This window comes from Helobdella robusta, assembly GCF_000326865.2.
Source record: "Helobdella robusta unplaced genomic scaffold HELROscaffold_10, whole genome shotgun sequence".
Lineage (NCBI taxonomy): Eukaryota > Metazoa > Annelida > Clitellata > Rhynchobdellida > Glossiphoniidae > Helobdella > Helobdella robusta.
In genome coordinates, this window is record NW_008703571.1 from 3,260,915 (window position 1) to 3,284,315 (window position 23,401).

General features: G+C 31.9%; 1 protein-coding gene across 1 annotated transcript in view; it reads right to left on the bottom strand.

The window, feature by feature from the left end:
• HELRODRAFT_71395 (hypothetical protein) overlaps window positions 1–23,401 on the bottom strand; it is a gene marked incomplete at both ends in the record, with an annotated part of 67,201 nt that overhangs the window by 15,519 nt on the left and 28,281 nt on the right. The window contains one exon of the mRNA XM_009012001.1: window positions 11,709–11,791. Coding sequence (XP_009010249.1) covers window positions 11,709–11,791 — 83 coding nt within the window. The remainder of the gene's footprint in view (window positions 1–11,708; window positions 11,792–23,401) is intronic.

The window sequence follows — 23,401 nt, forward strand, 5'->3', positions numbered from 1 at the left end:
AAATGTGATTCCTTCTTCTTTCCGCAGTCTACTTCGAAGATCGACGGTGAAATCTTGCTAAGAATTTTAAACGGACCAACTCTTATTCTGTTCATTTGTCTATTAAGTTTTCTCCCATTCTGGATATAGACTTGATTGCCCACTTCAAATTCGTACTCTTGACGATTTTTGTCAGCCCTTTTCTTGTTTATTTCAAAATTTTGCATAGAATTTCGACCGGCTTGTATTCTCTCTGCAGCTAAATCGCTTTCCGGTACGTCATATGGAGTGATAGTTGACTTTATGCCGTATAATAATTATTCAGGTTCAAATTTCGTGGAACTATGAATTGTCCGATTGTATTCTTTGACACATTTGTCTGCAATAACGGACCATGCCTGTTTTTTCCACTGTTAAGTTTACATCTTTTACAAGTGTTTGGTTTAGTCTTTCATTTAGTCCATTTGATTGAGGGCAATCTACGCATGTAAAAATCACTTGAATATTCATCTTGTTTAGATACTGCTTTAGTTCTGTAGAATTAATTCCGGTGTACTGGTCGGCTAAAAGTATTTTAATATTATTTTTCTTAGCAATCGGATCAATTAACTTTATGAAATTTGCTGCGCATTAACTTTTTGTAGTGGAAATCCAAGCTTATCTACTAAAATGATCTACCAAAATATGCATATATTACTTTGGTGACATATTACCGGCAAATCCATCAATGAACATAATTTGGAATGGTTCTGTAGCGGGTCCTAGTTTTGACATTAATCCGATGATTCTATTTCTTCTAGTTTTGTTCTCTAAGCATATAGTGCAACTTTTACAAAATTTTTCAATTAGTTGATCAAAGTTTTTGAAATAATAAAATGGTCTTATTTTCTCTTTCAATGTTCCAGCTCCAATATATCCATAATATTCATGTACCTTTTTTTATTATTCTTAAACCAAATTTATCAGAAACATATATCCTTGATTTGTCCTTCAATTTTTTGTAAATAATACCATGGCGTTTTTCAATCTTCTTGGCACTTTTTAATTCAGTCATGTTATCATTTTGATCCTGAAGAATTTCAGGTTTTTCAATTAAATTTACAACTTGGACTGCATTCTCATTTTCAAAATATTCTAATACTGGTGATCGAGAAAGTAAATCAGCCATTATATTTTCCTTTCCTTTCTTATAAATAATTTTAAAGTTGAATTGAGACAAATAGTGCACTAAATCGCCCAATATTTCATCTGTTCTACTTTTCGTTTTTAGATTCTCTAGAGGTTTGTGGTCACTACAAACAACAAATTCACGACCAATCAAATAATATTGCCAGTATTTTATTGCGTCTTTGATAGCTTTGCATTCAAGATGGATGATGTTCATTTTCTTTTTCTGATAATTTTCTTGAGAAGTATGCGACAGGATGTAACATACCATCAGGATGTAGTTGTTTCAAAGTAGCTCCCATTCCTTTATAACTGGCATCAGTTTCAATATAAGTGTCTTTGGCTTTATCGTAAATGGCTAAGATTGGCTGAGAACATAAATATTCTTTTATCAAGTTGAAAGAATCTTCACAATCTTGGGACCAATGAAACTTAACATTTTTTTTCAAGAGCTTATGCAGTGGTTCAAATTTTTGAGCACTATTTTCGATGTATTTAAGGTAGAAGTTAATAGATCCTAACACACTTCTAACTCCTGTTTTATCTGTTGGTCTCTTAAGATTCTTGATGGCGATTAAATTTTCTTGGGCTGGTGCTACTTTATTTAAACCTTCTGTGATAATTTGTAGAGTTTTTTCAATATGAATAATGTGTTCTTCCCAAGAGCGTGAAAATATAAGTATGTCATCAGTATAGTTAATGCAAAAATTGTCCAGATTATTTCTTCTTATTATATTGGATAGAATACGTTGAAAAATTGCTGGAGAATTTTTAAGACCAAAGGGTAAAACCTTAAACATGAATTTTCCATACTTAGTGATAAATGAAGTCTTTTCTCTATCTTCATTTTTTAATAATATACACCAAAATGCAGAATTTATATCAAGTACAGTGAAATATTTGCAATTTGGTACTTTATCTATGACATCATTAATAGTAGGGAATGAATAGCATTCAGGAACTACTAATTTATTTAATCGTCTTAAATCAATGCAAAGTCTTGTCCGACGACCATCATCTTTTTTAAAAGCAAGAGTTACTGGCGAGGCATAAGGGGATTCCGATTCTTCAATTAAATCAGCTTCTAATAACTTCTTGACTTGAGTCTTGATTTCCTCTTCATCAACTATGGAACATTTATATGGTCTTGCTGTTACATATTTATCTCTGGTTAATTTTATTTCTGCTTCTTTTGACTTCACTTTTCCTACATCATATTTATCTTTTGCAAACATGTTTGTACTTGTTTATTAAATTTAAAATATCTTTTCTTCTATTTTTATCTTCAATGTGGCCTAAATTTTCACACATTGTATTATTCATATTTTCGTTAAAATTGACTTCTGAAATTTTAATTAAATTATTTTTTTCTGCCTTTTGTAGATTAAATTGGTTGTCAGTCAGTTCATCTGATTTAACCATGTTGTGATTGTTATTCATCTTATCTCTTTCTTCTATTTTGATGATCTTGTTTTTATTAATTCTTTGTAAAATGTTAAAATTATCATCTTGAATTAGTTTGAACTTTTTTATTGCATCTAGACCCAGTAATAGGTCATAGGAAAAATTGTTATTTTTGACTACGTATGTATTTAAATTATCCGTTAAATTACCAACCTAAACAACTATATTTGCCCGGGCCGAACTAAAATTAAACCCACTGATAGTTTTGAAAGTACTTTTATTATTCATTAAGCCTAGTTTTAAAATATCGATGATTTTCCTATTTATTAGACTTATATTTGATCCACTATCATAAACCGCTTTAACTTTTAATTTATTATCGATTATTACGTTTACTCTTATCAGTGCATTCAATTTTCCCGGGCTTTCTAGTTTAAAGATTTCTTGTCAATTTCAATTTTCATCATATGTGCTTCGTCATCTGTTTGGTAGTTAATATCATGAACATTAATTTCTCTTTTTGATGAGTAAAGAGTCTTATTTCTACATTCATTTGTTGGATGGTATCGATTTTTCCAGCCCAATTTTTCACACATAAAACATGGTTTATTTGCTGTGGTATTATTATTCTTCTCTGACCTGATAAAATTTGGTCTAACAAAATTTTCTTTATTTAGAGTGTTATTTTCATATCTTTGATTTTGTTTATTTAGAGTATTATTTGTCTTTGCTTCTACTTTGTATTTTGGTACCAAAATTTCTTTGTCTACATTTTCATATCTCTGTTTGTGTTGATAAAGTTGCTTTTTCTTGACATCCGTGTTGTATGGTATTTCATTACTTAAAAATTTATTGTCATATTTCGGCTTGATGTTAGAAACGTATTCACCAATTTTTGTTAGTTTTTTGAACAGTTTCTCAATGGTCGTTATTTCTTCTCTATCAAGCTGGTTGTGTATTTCTACTGGAAGGCCCATAACGATCATGTTTATTCTCGACATTTCAATTTCTAAACATAGGTTTTCCTTCGCTAAGGCATAGTCTATTAAAGAACCGCCTAAATATTTGTAATTATATGCGATTCTTATTTTTTTCCAACCTCTATCTGCAAAAATGATCAGAACGGACTTTCTCCATTCTGACCAATTAGTTAAGCCGATCTTTTTTAAATTTGATTCGTACCAATCTTTCGGTGACCCAGATAAAAAGAAGCGTAATGCTTCTATGACATTAGTAGGATTTAGTATTTTATGTCTTCTACATTCATTTTCAAATTTCTCTATCCATTCAGTAGGGTTTTGCTTTTTGTTGAATTTTTCCAGAATAATTTTTTTTCAACGTCATGCAGCTTAAAGTTATCATTCAGACTTAGCTTAGCTTTTAATTCCTTAATTCCTTCATTTAAAAAATTGTTATATGATTCATCTCTATGTTTATTATAAATAATTTTTTTTTCTAACATGTTATCTAAAAAACATAGATTTTCGTATTCGTCGTAATATTCTTTTCTCAATTCATCATCGAGTTTGATGCAAATTTTGCGATAACCGTTGATAGGTTTGATAGAATTAATTGTATTGATTATTGCCGGCTTTGTAGATAGAGCTTCGTGCAAACTTAAATCTTTCTTCTCTTCAGGTAGGACATACCATGTTTTTTTTTTCCGATATGCCCGCTAATTCAAATTCTTCATTATTTCTTTTAATAATGTGAAAATACAACTTACTTGTTTTTGAAGCCATCTTTTTTTGGAATTTAATTTATAAGTTTGCTTTCGAATAACCTGATTTATTAATCTAAAATAGAAAATCCAAATGAGTGAATAAAGAACATAAATAAAATCAATTGAAACAATATGAAATATTACAGAAATTATAAATGAATAACCAACCAAAAATAGAAAAATTAAATTTCAGGATCGTTTACAAAGCCAACAATAATAAAATATAACCACGTGCAATAATAAAATATAACCACGTGCTATTTGCATTTATATATAAGATGATACCAAAGTATGAAACCTAATTTACAAGCACAGAATAGAAATACATAGATAATTATATGAAATATAATTTACATATATATATATATATGTATATATTATATATATATGTATATATATATATATATATATATATATATATATATATGTTAAATGTCGCGTTAACAACAGACTGTTGTTAACGCGACATTTCAAAAATTCAACACTACTTTCAACATTGTTCAACTTTTTTATATTTCTTTTTAATTTATTAATTTCACTCTTCTAATCATGAAAAATAATTGCCTTCCTGCAACTACTCAACTACAACAAAGTCATCTAATACATGAATATAAATGCTCCGTCGGTGAATGTTCGCACCGCAACAATGCTTCATATATTGGAATGACAACTACCACATTGTCAAGACGTTTGACCATGCATCTACAAGATGGAACAATTAAGCAACATTATCAACAACAGCATAACATCACTATAACACGACAAATGTTAAATAACACGCAAATAGTTTATTGCAATAACAACATCACAAACCTGAAAATAGCTGAATCAATTTTCATACAAAACAAAAATCCCTCCATGAACATTCAAGTACAGTCTAACAACATTCTACCTTCAAATAGACTACTAAATAAAAACAACAATCATTATAATTATAACAACAACAATTACAACAACAGCAATAATTATAACAATGTTATCATCAACAATATTGATGATGTAAACAACAATCATACCAATAGTGACAACTTTAACAACAACATCAACAACACCAACAACAACATCAACAATAACAACAACAACAGTGCCAACACTGTAGATTCCAATGCTACAACCCACAGCGCAAATATCAGTTGCAATTGGAACATCATCAATAGTGACAACCCTAACAACAACATCAACAACACCAACAACAACATCAACAACAACAGCATCAACAAAAACAACAACAACAGTGCCAACACTGTAGATACCAACGCCACAACCCACAGCGCAAATATCACTTGCAAATGGAACATCATCACAAGAAGCAAGAAGAACCACAGCGATGATAATAATAATAATAACGTTAACAATAATAATAATAATAATAATAATAACGTTTTCAAATATTGTCAAAATAATATTAATAATATGTAGTTAATTAAATAAATTAATTCGCGCTTCTCGGCTGAGCGTTGATATTTACCTTAACAACCATAATATAAACAATCTTGCCGTTAAAATTTTTAAAAATCGCGTTTTATATTGTTTATAGTTATTAAATTTATTTTATTGGTTTTCTGTTTTAAATAAATAATTTATATAAATTAATAATTACTTGTTCCTTTATATCAAATATCTTACATACCTTATATATAATGCACTGAAGATGAGTTATTTATAACTCGAAATAGCTATTTGCAAATTTATTTAATAAAAATTTTTTAAAAAACAATAAAATGTCTAATTTTTCTGAAATTAATAAATTAAAAAGAAATATAAAAAAGTTGAACAATGTTGAAAGTAGTGTTGAATTTTTGAAAATTTTGCGCCAAATTATACGATCATTTGTATCCATTTCATTTAAATTTAGAGGTTTCATGTCTTGCTCGATTGTTTGCGACCAGGACTTCTTTGGACGGCCTTCTGCAAGAGAAGTTATGGCTCTCTTTACACTTCGTTTGACATGACCAAACCACCGCAGACGGTGTTGCCGGCATTCATCTTTTATATCATCTAAACCAGCACGACGCAGAATTTTGGTAGATTTGATGTGGTCCTTCAGACTAATTCGTTGCATCCATCGGAGCATTTTCATGTCGGTTCGTTGAAGTTGTTGTTCCAGTTTGGTTGTCATTGGCCATGTTTCTGCACCATATAACAACACCGGACGTATCACAGATTTATAAAGTCTTGATCGTAGTGGTAGTGGGAAGTCACGCCGCATCAATATAGAGGCAAGGAGATGCCATTTATTCCAGGCTGCACGTATGCGTGCTCGAACGGCAGCTTCAGCTGTTCCAGTACAATCTAGAACATCCCCTAGATATTGAAACGATGTGACTTTCTCTATTTTAATGGCTTCAAAAACAGTGCTATTTCGAATTTGTTGTTGTGGATTGATGCAAGCAGGACAAACAAAATTGGACACTTTAGATGAAGTACCAATTATTTTTAAACAACGTTTGTGACACCACTGGTTACACTGCTGACACTTGATTGAATTGTTACCTACACCAGCTTTACAAACTCAACAGGGCCATCGTCAAGTAGCTGTGGATTGGATGGGTTCACCAGTGTTCATTGCTTTGGTTTTGCTGATGTTGACTTTGAATCCATGATCGGCGAGTCTGGTGTTCCAATCTTCAAACATCTGTGCTGCATTCTGTTAAAACGATATCATCAGCATATACTAGATTCCAAATGTCACCAGTGCGTATTGGTTATGTGATTTCTTCCATCACAGTTATAAATAACAGTGGACTGAGAATCGAGCCTTGGTGAACTCCAACGCCGATGTCAAATGCATCTGTGTTTCCAACCGTTGTGCTGACAAGAATCTTAGTATTTGTATACATTTCTATCACAAGTCGAACAAGATATTCTGGAATGAGTTGTCGACGTAGACTCCACCTGATTGCTTCACGGGGAACTCGATCAAATGCTTTTTCAAGGTCTACAAAAATGTTTGATAGTTGTTGATGCTTTGCGAGGTACTTTTCTTGCAGTTGCCGAAGGATGCAAATTGCATCAATTGTTGATTTCTCCGCTAGAAAACCAAATTGATAATTTCCGATTGTGATGCACGACGTTAATCTTCTCTCAATGATTTTTTCGACAATTTTCAGGGAGTGTTCTAACAGACGTATACCCCTATATGATGAACAGTTCAATAGATCACCTTTGCCTTAATTAATTATCAACACCGTTTACCACTCAGACATGGTTCCATTGAACATACCGAAAGCACAACTGAAGTCCCTTCTTCAAATTTACACTACCGAAGCACCATTCTACAGTCCCACAGGCAAACTTTACAAGTAAATCGACGGTGTCGCTATGGGATCCCCCGTCGGCGTCCTATTTGCCAGTTTTTACCTAGGACATATGGAGAATAAGACCTTCAAAAATATTGCAAGTTTAAAACCAAATATCTACGCTAGATACGTTGATGATATCTTTGTCTCCTATTACAATCTTGAACAAATCACCAAATTTCTTGGTACCTTAAACTAATCAAAATTAAGATTTACCATTGAAATTGAAAAGAAACAACGATTATCTATCCTCGATGTGTTATTCACCCGTAGCAAAGAACGATTCGTAACTACGGTCTATGTCAAAGAAACAAATACAGGAATTTGTTTGAATGGACAAAGAGAATGTACCGAACAATTTAAAGACAGCCCAATAAAATCATTTGTAAACCGGGCATTCGCACACTTTTCCGATATTGAAAATTGCGACGCTGAATTAAAAAGAGTCACCAACCTGCTTGTAAACAATGGATATAAGACTTATTTTATTGAAAAGATTGTTAAAGGCAAATTACTACACAACAATAACCTTCCTAATACCAACAAACAAAATAACGTCATCATCTTGTATTACAGAAATCATATGTCAACTGCATACAAAGTAGATGAAGCTATTCTTAAACATATCGTCAATAAAAATGTCACACCAACCAACCCAAATAATAAAGTTAAACTCCGAATTTATTACAACAATAAAAAGACGTTTCACCTGATACTGAAAAACAATTATAGACTTAGAGATAACTCTATGTTAAAGCATAATCACGTAATATATGAATTTAATTGCCTCTTTGATGGCTGTGCACGTCAACATGACTCGTATATCTAGATTACTACTACCTCACTGACTAGAAGGCTTACGATGCCTAAACAGAGTGCTATCAAATCTCATTTGGACTCAACACACTCAATCTCTATAAGTCGTGAAATTCTCGACAGCAACATCAAAGTAAAATACCAGAACACCAACTACACACATCTTAAAACTGCAAAAGCAGTCCTAATTGGCATCAATAAACCAAAAATAAATATACAACAAAAAATGACAATCTCACTCCCAATCCGGTGCTTAATCAACAATGAAAACAAAGAAGTAATAAAAACTAGCATTGTAAATAATGATAAAAAAGAATATGATGTAATCGATGAAGAAAAGGAAACCAACGAAGATGACCAGCCAATGAAGAAATCTGACACCTAATTTCCATCTAAGTTCACTTTGACAAAGTAAACATTTTTCTATATAAATCAAATTGCACTGATGATGATTCATTCGGAATCGAAATGTGGCTTTATTTGCAGCATAAATTCGGAAAATAAGTTTATTTTGAATTTTAATAAACTAAACGTTCTCCAAAAAACTATAGTAAGAAAAATCGAAAAAACGAACTACAAACACATTAATGCTAAACATTCGGTAGAATTTATAGAATATTGTAATATATATATATATATATATATATATATAATATATAAAATTAGGATTGATACTGTCGTACATACAATAATTAAAAAATATCTGCACTGTTTCTGGTTCAGTTGTTCAATATTTCGTGCTGTATCTTTATCATTGTATTTTAACTTATTTATATAAAAAATTGTTTAACTACTCTTCTATTCATTTTTATTTTATACAGAATATGTTATCGAATATTGGTTGCCTCATATATGTATATATATCTTCATAATTTATTGGCTCCAAAAATCATTTCAATCATTTCCATTTTTTCTCTTTATTAGTATTTTTTTTGTCGATAGCAAAGTTACTGCATTTTGTTAAATATTTATTATAGGGTTCTCTTTCTTTATAAAAAGTATTTTTGCATATTTAAGTTGAAACGAACGCCTGTTTCGATACAGTAGTATTTTTGTGTTATTGTTGAGTATTTCTCTAAAAATGGCTGTTCCGTGGTTATCGGTTAAATAATTGTTTTTTGCACCCCTATGTTTATGCATATGCATAGTAAATCTCCGTGCCAAAGTAATAGTAGTGGATCAGTTATATTCTGAATTTCGATGCCTGCACTCACCGATACGACAATTAAAGAAATATATAAGATGACTACTTTTCATTATTGACACTTATTCTTACTACAGTTATTTTTAAGAACAAGGAAAGAAATTCTTTTGTTGGTATAGTAAGTTCTATATTGTAATTTGTCATTACTATCGATTTTAACCGTCTAACTATTCTGTCATTCTAACTATGTTTTTTTATATTTGTTCATTCGTTTTAAAAAGAAGGGGACATAATTTTTTATAATATATTATTATACTTTTATTTCCAGTTGTTAATTGCTATTATCTTGTTGCTCTCATTTTAAAGATTATAAATTCGATAAGTGATTTTTTATAACCATTATTAATTAACAGTTCGGTCGCTCTCTTCAATTCTTTGTCCCATCGTCTAAACCTGTGCAATGTGTAAAGGCAAAGTTGACCGATGACAAAATCGTGCTTTTTAAATGCGTGTTTCAACCTTCACTCTTTCCGTTTAAACATATTCTTTTTTTGGTTGGTTTGGTGTAAACCGAAGTTTTGATATTAAAAATTAGTAAACAAAATTAGTAAAAATTAGCAAACAATACACTCAATAGAGAACCCATTAAAACATCAAACCTTTGTTTGCATGGCTTGTTATCTAGAGTATAGAAAGGTTTTTCCATCGTACAAATTTTAAGAAGCTTGGCATGAAGGTGGATAGAAAATCAATAAATTGTTTGCTAGATTTCAAATTATACCTATAAGGCGTGTATGCAGAAATTAAACTGTTGAGTATTTTAGCAACTAGGCATGTTGATGGTGGTATTTTGCTGATTATAGGCCTTGATGGGTTATCATTTTTGTGTGTTTTTACATGGAGTGTGGTTCATATTCACTAATCAATTATGGGCTTATTTTCGGCAGTTTAAATAATTTATTTAATAATGCCATTTAATTTTGCTTTTAGTTAGGTCTTTTACCATAATTTTGATCTTTTTTTCTGCTCATTGTTTTTTTTTAAATAATTTTTTTTCATCAAAACTTATATTTGTGCCATGATTGTTTTTTATTATAACGTTTTTATTATTTTTCACTCTCCTGCTTTTTTAGTCGATCGTTAAGTAACATTTGCTTTTATATGCGATTCTCTTTCTTTCCTTCATTCAGCTGCTAGTTCGAAAGCAACATTACTATTCAACTCAACTTGTTTTTTTTCTTATTCTAGTAATTCGTTCATGAGTTTCTCAATCTCAATATTTTTCTCAATTTCATTGGCTTCTTCATGTATTGACAATTAATGCCTAAATTCAGAAAAATTTTTTATCCTGGACCAGATCATAATTACATAAATTTATAAATCGGTCATGTCTATTTGGAATTGTATTCTTGAAATTGACTAATTTTTTACCATTTTTAGTTTGCTAATTTTCTTAAAATTGTTGATAATGTTATCCATGCAATTATTAATATTAGATTTTAAAATATCATTGATCTTTGTTATCATCCATGTTCCATTATTAGTGTTCAATTTATTTTTAATGTTGTTGATCCTTTCTTTTTGTAGTTTCAATTCAGTGACATTGTCAGGCTGTGATTTGTTATTTATAAAATTAGGGATGAGACTGTCATATATACAGTTACCAACAAATATAACTGAATTCTCAACTTTGATCAGTTTTTGGATCAGGTTTTCAATATTTTGTACCATAGTTTAATTTTTTTAACATACTTATATAAAAAACAAAATTTCTAATCACATTTTTATTAATTTTTATATTATATAGAAAAAGCTTTTTTTCGGTTATCCTTTACCATTTTCAATGTAATATGTTATCAAATATTGGTATTATCTTATATCCACCTACTTATTTTTAGAATTTTGAAATAGAAATATAATTATAGCGTTTAAATAGAATTTTGACCAAAAAGTTTTGACGTTATATATATTTTTAACTCCAAATCCGATAAATCATTATTCACAGTGCTATTCAGTTTTAGAGGTTACATATACTTACAAGTTTTAAATAGAATGAATACAAAAACGGTCAACAAATTTTATGGCTTGTATTAAGTAATTATTTATTTGTCGATAAATCAGAACATGTAAAAAATGAAATACAATAACGTAAGGTTGATTGATTTCGGAAAGTAACCTCTTGTGGCGGCACATCAAATGAAACTGTCCTTAAATCAACTTTTGTGTAACTTTCTATGCATGGTAGGACAAAAAATATTCCTGCAATAGTTTACAAAGTTTTAAACAAAACAATTAATTAAAAATAATTTTTTAATAACTATCTGTAAACAAAAGTAAATAGGATTTTTTTTCTTAAACACTAATCAACGAATCAAAGAACAATTGCATCAAATAGATTTGCACCGACGAGTGACCCGTCTAAATAATGCAAATCTAATAATTTTGTGGAAGAATACAACAAAGCCTGTCAAAAATGATATAAACAAAATAGCGATCATAATATTTATTCACGTTTATTACTCTAAAATTCGATTATGAAATGTATTTGGCAGAAAATGATTTTGTACGCCTCAAAAAAATTACTAAGCAGTTGTCAAATAACAGAAGTTTGCATTGAGATGGCATGCCTGAAAAATAAAAAATAACATATGGAAAATTAAAATTTACAACAAATAAAAAAATGAGTAAAATTTATGAAATTTTTAAAAACAATTATAAATAGCTATATCTGCACAATTATTTAATACTTTTTTCTATACATTATATTTTCCATAAAATTAATAAACTTATTTTTTAAGAATATATAAAAAAAACTTAATTTATGCAATTAATTTGGTTAGTTTGTATACAGCCGTTAAGTTTTGAATCAGTTCTAATTATTTGTTTTATTTAGTTTGAGTCATTTTCAGATTTTGGTAGCCTTAATGTAACATTTTCAAAAAATTTATATTCGGTATTTCATTTTGAAATACATTTTTATCAAATTTTGAAAATATTTAATTTTTTAATTAATAACAATTCTATGATTTAAATAATGGATGAACATTGAAAAACACCATTTGAACGTCAGGTTACTAAATATATATTTTATTCATTAGGTCAAAATGTAATTTTTATTTATGAATGAATTTTTAGGTTTATATTGATTCGTTATTAAACTTTAGTGCACAAACTCTGAATTTGCAAACTAGCTAAAAAATACTCAAAAAATAAAGGATTCGAAAAAGTTAAAAAAAAAAACATTTAGACACAGACACGGCTCTCTCGCTTGGTATTTTAAACTTGGGTTCATAACAAATCATAATAAAACTTGGTTCCATGGCTTTAAAACAACTTAAATTGAAACATTTGTCACAATCTATCGGTTTTTGTGGTTCTTGTACTGACAAGACAAAACAAAAAGGATAAAACAGAACAGGATAAAAATTGTCAGTGTTTAAGTGATAAAACGGCTTTATCTGCAAATAAATAAATGAAAGTGCTGAAGAATAAATAAATTCTAAAATAAATGTTCTGTTTTATAGCTGTTCTGTTTTGTCCTCGTCCTATTCTGTCTCTGTCCTGCTCACAACTGAAGGAATATGAACTTTTGCCAAAGAAAATAATGACTTTTCGTAAGCAATGACTTTTTTGTAAATAAAATTAAGTTATTAAGAGCATATAATTTGCATTCTACTTCTCAAGTTAATTTCCCTTTCAACCTTTTCCTGATTCTACTCTACACTCTATCCTTTGAGTTAAACTTTTAATTCTTCTGTTCGTTTAGTTGCGGGTGCTACTTTCTTTTCTCATATATCTCCATATCTTGTTCTCTTGCATTTGCTACCTATAGAACATAGAATAATTTTTAAAATTTGCACATTAATTTACAAACCTCAACCTAAATTATTTAAGTACTTATAAAATATATTAATTGAACCTAAACACCCCGATTCACGATTGTCTTCTTATTTTTACTTCTTTTTACGCCGTATTAAAGAGTTTTAAGCTAAATCTGCGAATGCTTTTTTGGCCCTTTTCTCCGGAAGTCTTTACCTCCTTCTCTTACTATTTCTCCAGCACTTACAAAGTTCAGAGCGAATCTCAAGACCTATCTGTAAACTGTTGAACATTGCTTCAAAAACCAACTGATTGAATGACAGACTAATTGATAGATAGATTAGTTTAAGGAATATACAATAAACAAACAAAAAGTTTTATATAAAAATTTAATTACTTTTAGTTTTATGTAACGGAAATGTTCACAAATACTTGTTTAGGTAATATTCGGAATAAAAAAATGTTTAAAACTTATTTTTTCGTTCGCACGATTTATTGCAGCTTAGCAAGATCACGGTCGTCGTGCGATTCACACGGCGTAAAGATTTATAGAAAAAATTTATGACCGTTACATAGTGAGTCTAAAAATGAAATAGTGAATCAGACTTAAGGTTGTTAAAAATGGTAATGCTGGGATAATAAAAGAAATAAGAAACATGATAAAAGTAGATAATTGAAATGTAATGGTAAATATATTAAGTCAGATAGAACAGTTCGAAAGATTGGTACAATTACTTTACAGGACAACATAAATGTCCATTGTTGAAATATTGAAGTACCAGTCAAAAATGAAGGTAACTGAATTTTCATATAATATGAAGAATATTGAAGAGATTCTAAATAAACACATAAACACACAATGAAAATGAACGAAGAAAAAAATAGATTCAAAACTCAATAATATTTAGTTTAGAAGAAATCAGGGAAAAGCCTGTCAAGCATGACGATCTCAAATCAGCCTGGCTGTATATGAAACCAGAAAAAAGATACTAAATATGCTGAAATATTGTGCAAATGCATGAAAAAAAAAATAATTAAAATGAGTAACATTTTTGAAAAATGAAAAAATATTCACTTATAAACTATAAACCTTTAAAAATTGTAAAATTTGATAAATGATTAATTGTTCAAGGAAGCTAAAAAATAAAAACAGACACTAAAGTGCACTGAAAATGCGCGCGAGTGCGTTCGAGAGTCAGTATAGATAAATTATAAGTATATGGAAAAAATAGACAATGATCTAAATTGATTTCGGAGGCTATGGAAAAAGAAAGTGTAGATGGTGTAGAAAATGCCTATATTTTCAGGATGAAAGGACTGCTAGGAAGCACGTGGGTAGTGATAATGCAAAATATATAAATTCTTCCGTTAATAATTCGTATTCTTTTTTTTGGTCTTTATTATTGCAGCTCTGACATACGCAGAACCAATTACAATGTTATAGATATATTATCTATATATCTTTTATTATGTTCTTTATATCTTCATCCATTGATTTGAAGCAGCCATCTTCGCCACAAAGGCTGTTTATCCATTTCACACGACGTACACATGTATTTATGTGCACACGCACCGCATCATATACGCTGAGTATATGATAGCCATTGAGATGTTTGACTCAGCGATAGGCAGCAGTCAGTCAGAGCTTGTGACTAACTCTTTTACGATCAGCGCGAACACTTTACTGTGTTTGTTCGTGTATTTCGTGAAAGCTAATGTTGAACCACAGTTTGACAATATATGTTTATTTGTTTGTCAAATTTTGCAAAGTGGACATGAGGAAGTTGTAGTTTTACCCCACATAAACAAATTTTTTTTGTCTTAATTATTGCAGCTCTGACATACGCAGAACCATTTACAATGTTACAGATATATAATCTGTATAACTTTTATTATATTCTTCATATCTTCAACCATTGATTTGAGCAGCCATAAAAGGCTGTTTATCCTTTTCACACGACATACACATGTATTTATGTGCACGCGCAAGCACCGCATCATATACGCTGAGTATATGATAGCCATTGAGATGTTTGACTCAGCGAGCATTTGAACCACTAAGCCATCTCGCCGGCCAACATGCGACAACTTAAGTCGTCTACCCATTCATTAATATTTAATTAATTTCCACCGTGCTTGTTTGAATTTCATTTGAAAGGATATCAATTAATTTCAAAGATTTTTTCTTCAAATGGCTGCCGTGACTTATTGATTTATTTTTGTGAAAATCTACCTATCAAAGAAGTTTTTCTGTCATCATTTCTTCAAGAATATTTGTGTGTTCAACTATCTTCAAAATCTAAAAATCTGAATATTTTATCTTTGTACCGTAGCCCTGGCAGCTCTGAAGCAAACAATGATTTATTATTACAGCTCCTAGATGAATTTTTAAAATTACCAGGTCTTCATGTTTTTTTTGGTGATTTTAACTTCCCAGATATCATTTGGAATCTTCATAGTTCAAATGGCTCATCAGCAAAAATAGATAATGTGTTTTTAAATTTGATTAATGATAGGTTTTTGTTGAAACATATAAATGAACCAACTAGAGCTCGTGGTGCTCAACAGCCACATATTTTGGACTTAGTTGTAACGAATGTGGATATTATCAAAAACATATCTATCTTGGCACTATTGGGTGGAAGTGACCACGCTACTCTTTTGATTGAAATGAGTGGTTTTATTGAACTGAAACAGTCAGTTAACAAGAAACTCTGCTATGACATTGGAGACTATTGCTATGACTACTCTAATTTTAATGATGATCTCAACATTGCTCTGGCTACTTTGCTGTGCACTCATCCTAAACTGTCAATTGAATCACAGTGAAGTACATTTAAAGATTTCCTTCTGAATTTAAAAAAATGTTCCATTAAAAAACATGAACAAAAAGGGTGCATTCAAAATGAATCCTTAACTACTCAGATTAATAAAATGGGAAATTTTTTATGGAAGCAAACATATAAGTACGGTATCAATTTCTTGAGTTCATTCAGGTCTATAAAAGATAGGGTGAGAAAATTAACTAAGGTACTTCACATTCAACATTTAAACGATGTGGCAAGAGTTTTTAAATCAAACCCCAAATGTTTTGGAAACATGTGAAAAATTTCACTCTAATTAAAGATAGGATTGGTTCATTGTCCCATGATGGCATACTTGTTTCAGATGACAAAGATAGAGATGAGATTTTGGCGAATTATTTTTCTTCCGTTTTTGTTAAAAATATGCCATTTACATATGATGGTTCTTTTAATAACACAATGATTCCCCAAGAGAGTATGTCAGAGTTAATAATCAGTGCAAAAAATGATTTATGAAAAATGAAAATAATCAACAGTAACAGTCACCAGGCCCGGATGGAATTCATTCCAGAGTTTTGTTTGAGACAAAAGCAACCTCGTCCAAACTACTTAGCCAACTTTTTCAAGGGTCGTTAAATACTGGTATTGTTGCAAAAGACTGGAAGTCAACTATGATGATACCTCTGCGAAAAAGATAGCAAAGGTTTGCCGAACAATTAAAGACCTATCGCACTTATTTCAATATGATGTAAAATAATGGAATTAATATTAGCTGATCATATAAAAAATTACTTTTTATGTAACCATCTGTTCACAAATAAACAGTATGTTTTTCTTCCATCTCGATCAATCACGTTGCAACTTTTGAAATTCATTGATGAGGTAACTGCATCACTTGAGTCGGGTATGGGCACTGATGTCATTTACACCGATTTAGAAAAAACCTTCGACACGATTTCACAAACTAGGCTTTTATTCAAGTGGCAGAAGTACAAAATGCATGCTAACATAATAAAATGGATAGAAAGCTACCTTAGTGATAGAACATTCTGTGTTGATGTAAATTTTCAGTTATCAAACTCCAGACCTATTGCCAGCGGAGTTCCGCAGGGTGTAGTACTTAGTCCACTTTTATTTGTAATTTATATCAACGAAATTTATTTAATTTGCAACAATATTTTTCTGTATGCAGACAATGCTAAGGTTTTTGAGTCAATGTTTTCGCCACAAAATGGAGTTGTGTTACAAGGCTTATTAAACAACGTAATATCATGGTTCCAAAAGTGGATGCTGAAAGTCAATGTCAGCAAATACAGCCTATTGACAATAGGAAGATGTTTGTCGAAGAACTATTTCATTTCTGACTCAGATAATAATCCTAATGTCTTGCCTTTGGTGGATAGTATCCCTGACTTTGGCGTGATCATAGACAGTCACCTGCTATTCAAAGAGCATGCCATGATACAAATTAAGAAGTCTAATTGCATGTTGGGGATACTAGCACGTCATTTCAGTTTCCTGTCTGACGACGCATTTATATGCATTTACAAATCTTTAGTTCGTTCGCATCTAGAATTTGCTGTCCAAGTTTGGAATTCTTATAGGAAAGGCTTGATCAATGATTTATAGAGAGTTCAAAGAAAAGCTACAAAAGGTCCTCAGTCTTGCAAGAATCTAGATTACCACTAAAGATTAGTAAAACTAAATCTACCTTCCCTTGAATATCGTAAACTCAGAGGTGACTTAATCCTTGTTTATAAAATATTGCATAATCTGGTAGACCCAGCAATTTGCCCTCATTTAAGCCGACGAGCTGAAATCAATTTCAGTGGTCATCATCTCAGCTTGTGTATTCGATTGGCAAAGAAAGACTGCAGAAAATACTTGTCCTCAGTTAAGCCGACAAGCTGAAATCACTTCAGAGGTCATCATCTCAGCTTGTGTACTCGATTGGCAAAGAAAGACTGCAGAAAGTTGTTGATGCTCCATCTTTGGAAATATTTAAAATTAGACTCGATAATTTTTTTTAATGTCGAAACATCACAATGAAATGAATTTGCTCTTGTCTGCTGATTTCACGTATTTGATAATATCATAAAGAATTTTTAAAATTATTTTGTACATTAATATTTGTTTAATCTTTAATAATTTTGTTAATTCTTCCGTTATTTGTTTTATAATTATGGGCAAGGGGTTTTGCCCAGGCTTTATTTTTTAATAATAATAATAATAATGTGAACATATTTTATTTATTCAATCGACAAAATAAAATTCAAAATAATAAGAAATGACAAATAAATGAAGTTTAATAAAAATTGAGTTTTAATGAAATGTACGATCCTCCTAAGCTCGATGACGTTACAAGTGCATAGGAGTGAAAGATATATTTAATTATGCATTGTTTCTCATGCAGTAAATACTATATGTCGAGCTAATAACAGTATTAATTAATTTTACATTAAAATAATTTGGCCATGTAGTTTTAAAAATAGATAAGTTCAAGTTATTATAAAAACCAATTGGCGATATCTCAAATGTGTTAACTGTTATGAAGCAGTTTATAAAGTTATTATTTAAATGTTGTTTCAGATTTTTGTATTTTTCACTTTTATATTGTTTAGATGAAAGTAAGTTAGACTCGTGATATATCGTCAACTCGATCACCTCTATTTTTCCACCCTGCAGAACAGCAACATCAGGTCGTAGCGTGTGAAACAACTGTGTTATTGGGCGTACATTTTCCGATTCCAAATCAGCAAATATGCAACAGTCGATAGGAGCCTGAGCTTTTATCTTGTTTATGATCATCGCCAATATTTTGTTATGTCTTTCGGTGTATCGTGCCAGTGCCGATGTTGAACAACAGTTAGACACGACATGTTTATTTGTCTGGCGAACGCGGACATAAAGGAGTCGTAGTTTTGCCTCATTGAAACATATTTGAATTGGTGGGCAATTGATGAACCAGGTATTTTCTTATGAACCTGTAAAGTACCCCGGATAACTTCTCAGTAGTTTTGGACCAGGACCAGCAAGTTATTTGTGCTGGGCTTACATGCTGGCCAATGGCTTTGAGTATGATTCCCTGAGATTGCAGTCCGCTGATGTGGTTGAGACACGATTTCACTTTGTCATCTTCCAGAAGCTTAAGAGACAGCTTTAGTGAGCCTGTTTCGTCCAGCGAGCTATCTGATTTGATGAAATTTGAAGTTGTTTCGCTCTATAGGCATTGAATTTCATCACTAGTGTTGTTTTTAAGATTGCTGCGGATTTTCAATTTTATTTTTTCTGAAGTCTCTTTTAATGACACAATGTTGTTACGCCATGTTTCGTTGGCAGCGAAAGAATTTGCGATACACAACCGCTAATAGGCATAGAAAGCCACTCTCTGACATTATTTATTATCAAATTGTTCAAGTTGCACGATATCCAAATTGGTGCAAAATGATAGCTTCGGAATTCGAATTGGAGCTGCGAAGGAATGAAATATCGCAATATTGGAAGTTTTTGTTGTGGTTTGATATCTAGAGCTTATAATAATAATAATAATGGGAACTCTTTTATTTTTTCCAAAAAAGGGGCGAAATAAATAATCAATGAAATAAAATAAAATAAAATGAATTAAAATGAGAAAGTAGTCTACGATGCTCGCCATTATAGATATAAAATGCGTACAACGAGAAATGTAATCAGTCTTAATATAGTTATTATACATTTGAATGTCTGTCGCAATAGATGGCGTATGATAATGCCGTAATTATTCAGTCTAAATAAAATTTACAAGAGATAGTCATAATAATAATAACAATAATAATGACAATAATAATTATAATGATGATGATGATGATATTGGAAAGAAGTTATATATATCAGTTTAATGGTTGTTTGATGATGATGATGATGATGATGACGCGAATGGTGATGATGATAAAGAAAAGATGACGATGATGACGATGAGGACGATAACGACGACGATGATGACGACGATTATGACGGAACGATACTGGAGTGAATTCATCGCTGGTCGTATCGGCATAAATTGTAATATCTGGTTTTGCTACCGATCTAATCGTTTTCAAAATCAAGGACAGTATTTTGTTGTGACGTGTTGTGTATCTTTTTGAAACCGCAATGGAACCGCAATTAGACAGCACGTGCTTGTTGGTCTGCAATGCGTTGCAGAGGGGACACAGAGCATTCGAGGACTTACCCCATCTGGAGAGATTTGCATTTGTCGGAAGCTGTTGAATTAGTGCTTTCCTGACAAATTTGAACAGAATCTCCGGCAGATTGGCAATTAGACAGCACGTGCTTGTTGGTCTGCAATGCGTTGCAGAGGGGACACAGAGCATTCGAGGACTTACCCCATCTGGAGAGATTTGCATTTGTCGGAAGCTGTTGAATTAGTGCTTTCCTGACAAATTTGAACAGAATCTCCGGCAGATTGGCAGTGAACTTCGACCATCGAGAAATATTTGTTGCCGAAATATGATCTTTGATTGACTTGAGAATCGTTCCTTGGCATTTCAGTGAGGACAGATGTGCGAGACCAACGTCTTGCTGGACTGTCGATAGCTTTGAAAGTGTCGGCTTTATGTCAGTTGAATTCGGAAGAATGTTGTCGACTTTGATGTAGCTGTTGTGAGATTCCATCCACAAACAATTTATTTCGTTGTTGATGTGCGATTTCATGTAGTTGCGGAGTTTAACCCTCAACGCTTCAATGTAATGTTTGAGCGATCTCACATTTAATCCCCCTAATTTGTAAGGGAGCGAAGTGTACTCCGACACACAGCTGCTGACTGGCAAGGATAACCAGTCTCTTATTGATTCGGCGATCAACGGGTCTAAACTGTTCTCAATCCATGTCAACGGAAAATCACCGAAAGCCAATTGCGATGAGATATATCTGCGGTGTAGTATTTAATTTATTTATAATAGACAGCATGTGTTTAAGTTTGTCAATCAGACGTTTTTTGGCTTCAACATTGCAACCTTCGTAATCGTATATTTTTTCCAAGTAAACGAAGTGGCCATCTGCCTCAATCGGCGGAATTGGTTTATCATCGATGGTTAGTCGAGGAGAGAATTGCTCATATCTGCCATTTCTTTTCCTCATGCCGAATGAATTGCATTTGTCGATCCTCATGCACATCCCGGTTGTGTTACACCACGCCTGGTTTAAATCTATTAATTTTTGGGCGCTGTCGGTGCTATTTGCTATGATAGCGGTATCATCAGCAAACTGAAGCCAGGGTCTGTAGTGTAGATTGGCTGAAGGTCCCCACATATAACCGCACTGCTGAAACTCGTCCTTTTCAACCAGTCTCATCAGTGGGTTAAAACATAAGTTGAAAAGTAATGGGGAGACGGGATCGCCTTGGAGAACTCCTCGTCTTACTGAGATTGGAGAGGTTAAACTTTCGCAGCCAGAAACGGTGATTGAATAATCGCTGTAGATATAATTAATTAGGTTGATTATCTGAGGCGGGATGTGGTGGTGGCTGGGAGTAGACGAAATAAGGCTGTGGCTAACTTTCCCAAATGCGTTGCGGAGATCCAACAAAACAATAATGATGGTTCGTTGGTGTCTTTTCGCATCTTTAATCATATGGGATAACATTTGGGTGTGTTCGGTTAAACCATCAACCTTCGAGTAAAACCCTTTTTGGATGTTTTTATTAATCATTTTGTTAGTTTCAAGATATTGATATATTCTATTATTTATTAATGATAAGAAAATCTTGTAGAGTGTTGGTTGCAGAGTTATAGGTCAAAAATTTGACGGTTTGTCAGCGTCACTTTTCTTATGGATTAATATGGTGAATCCATTTTTCCAGCACGTAGGAATCGTGAAGATTGACCAGCACTGACTTAATAATTGTTGTAGGATAGTTCTGAGTATGGGACATTTTTTGAACGGGATAATCGAGATCTGGTCCAGAGGGCAGGGCGATGATCTCGTTCTATATTTTCTGATTATTGACGAAATCTCGTTGTACCCGGAAGGGTTTGTGTTACATGGCTTAGACGGTGGTGGGAGCTTTTCTAACCAGCCTGGAAGCTGGTATTTGTTGTGGCTGTATTCATTTAGGACAGTGCTGAAGTAGTTATGGCAAGTTGTAGAATTGAACTGAGGACTCTGGCATTCAGCTGGTGTGAATAATTTTTTGCAATACCACCAGAATCGATGTCTCAGCTGGGATGTTGTATCTTGTTTTTTTGCGTTAGCCGATTGTTTCAATGCCGATTTCGATCGCAGCAGTTTACTCACCAGTCCTATTTTGGCATCGAAATGATGATTGTCGTGGCCCAGCTGCTTGAGGTGCTTCAATTCTTTTTTTAATAACCTAATTTGATGGTTATTATTGACGTCAGATTCCACTTTATGCTTGATTGTACCATAATTTTTTGCGAAGTAGTTGTATATCATGGTTTGAAATGCAACAGTGAAGTTGTTTAGATTGTCGAAGTTTGGTAGAGTGTGTCGTTGTAGTTGGAAGTGGGTGTTGGCTTCTAACCATTGAGCGTGGCTTTTCTGGAGTTTGACTCCTGCGAGCGGCATTGCGGTTTTGTCTGAACTTGGTGCCCAATTGTCTGTTTTAAGTGGCTTTGTTGGCGGAGACTCCTGCGAGGCGTTTGTTGAAGAGAATTGTTGCATGGTGTTTGCCAGAGAAGGTTGCTGCATGGCATTTGTTGGAGAGAATCGTTGTATGGCGTTTGTTGAGGGAAGTTGTTGAATGACTTTTGTTGATTGAGACTGCAGTAAGGCGTTTGTATAATTATTATAAAAATAATAATAATAATATTAACAATAATAACAATAATAATAATAATAATAATAATAATAATAATAATGAAAACTGTTTTATTTCTTCAAAAGCCAAAATATAAATGAAAATTACAATTAAATATAAAATGATCAATTATTATAATAGTTAAAAGATTAAAATAATGGATAATTTAACATCAAAGCTCGTCATTAGGAATGTGTACAAAGATGATAAAATAATATAAAAACTAGAGTCAAGCTTTATTTCTGTCACAATACATTGCGTAAGTAGACGCCATCGCAGAATTGATTAAGCTAGATCTAAAATTGTCACGCCAGCTTATTTTAGTTTGAGATAAATTGAAAAAATTATAAAGTCCTATTGGCGAAATTTCAAAAGTGTTGATTAAAATATTGCAATGTTTAAAATCATTCGAAAGGTATTCTGAGGTTGTTCTTGACTTATCCACTTGA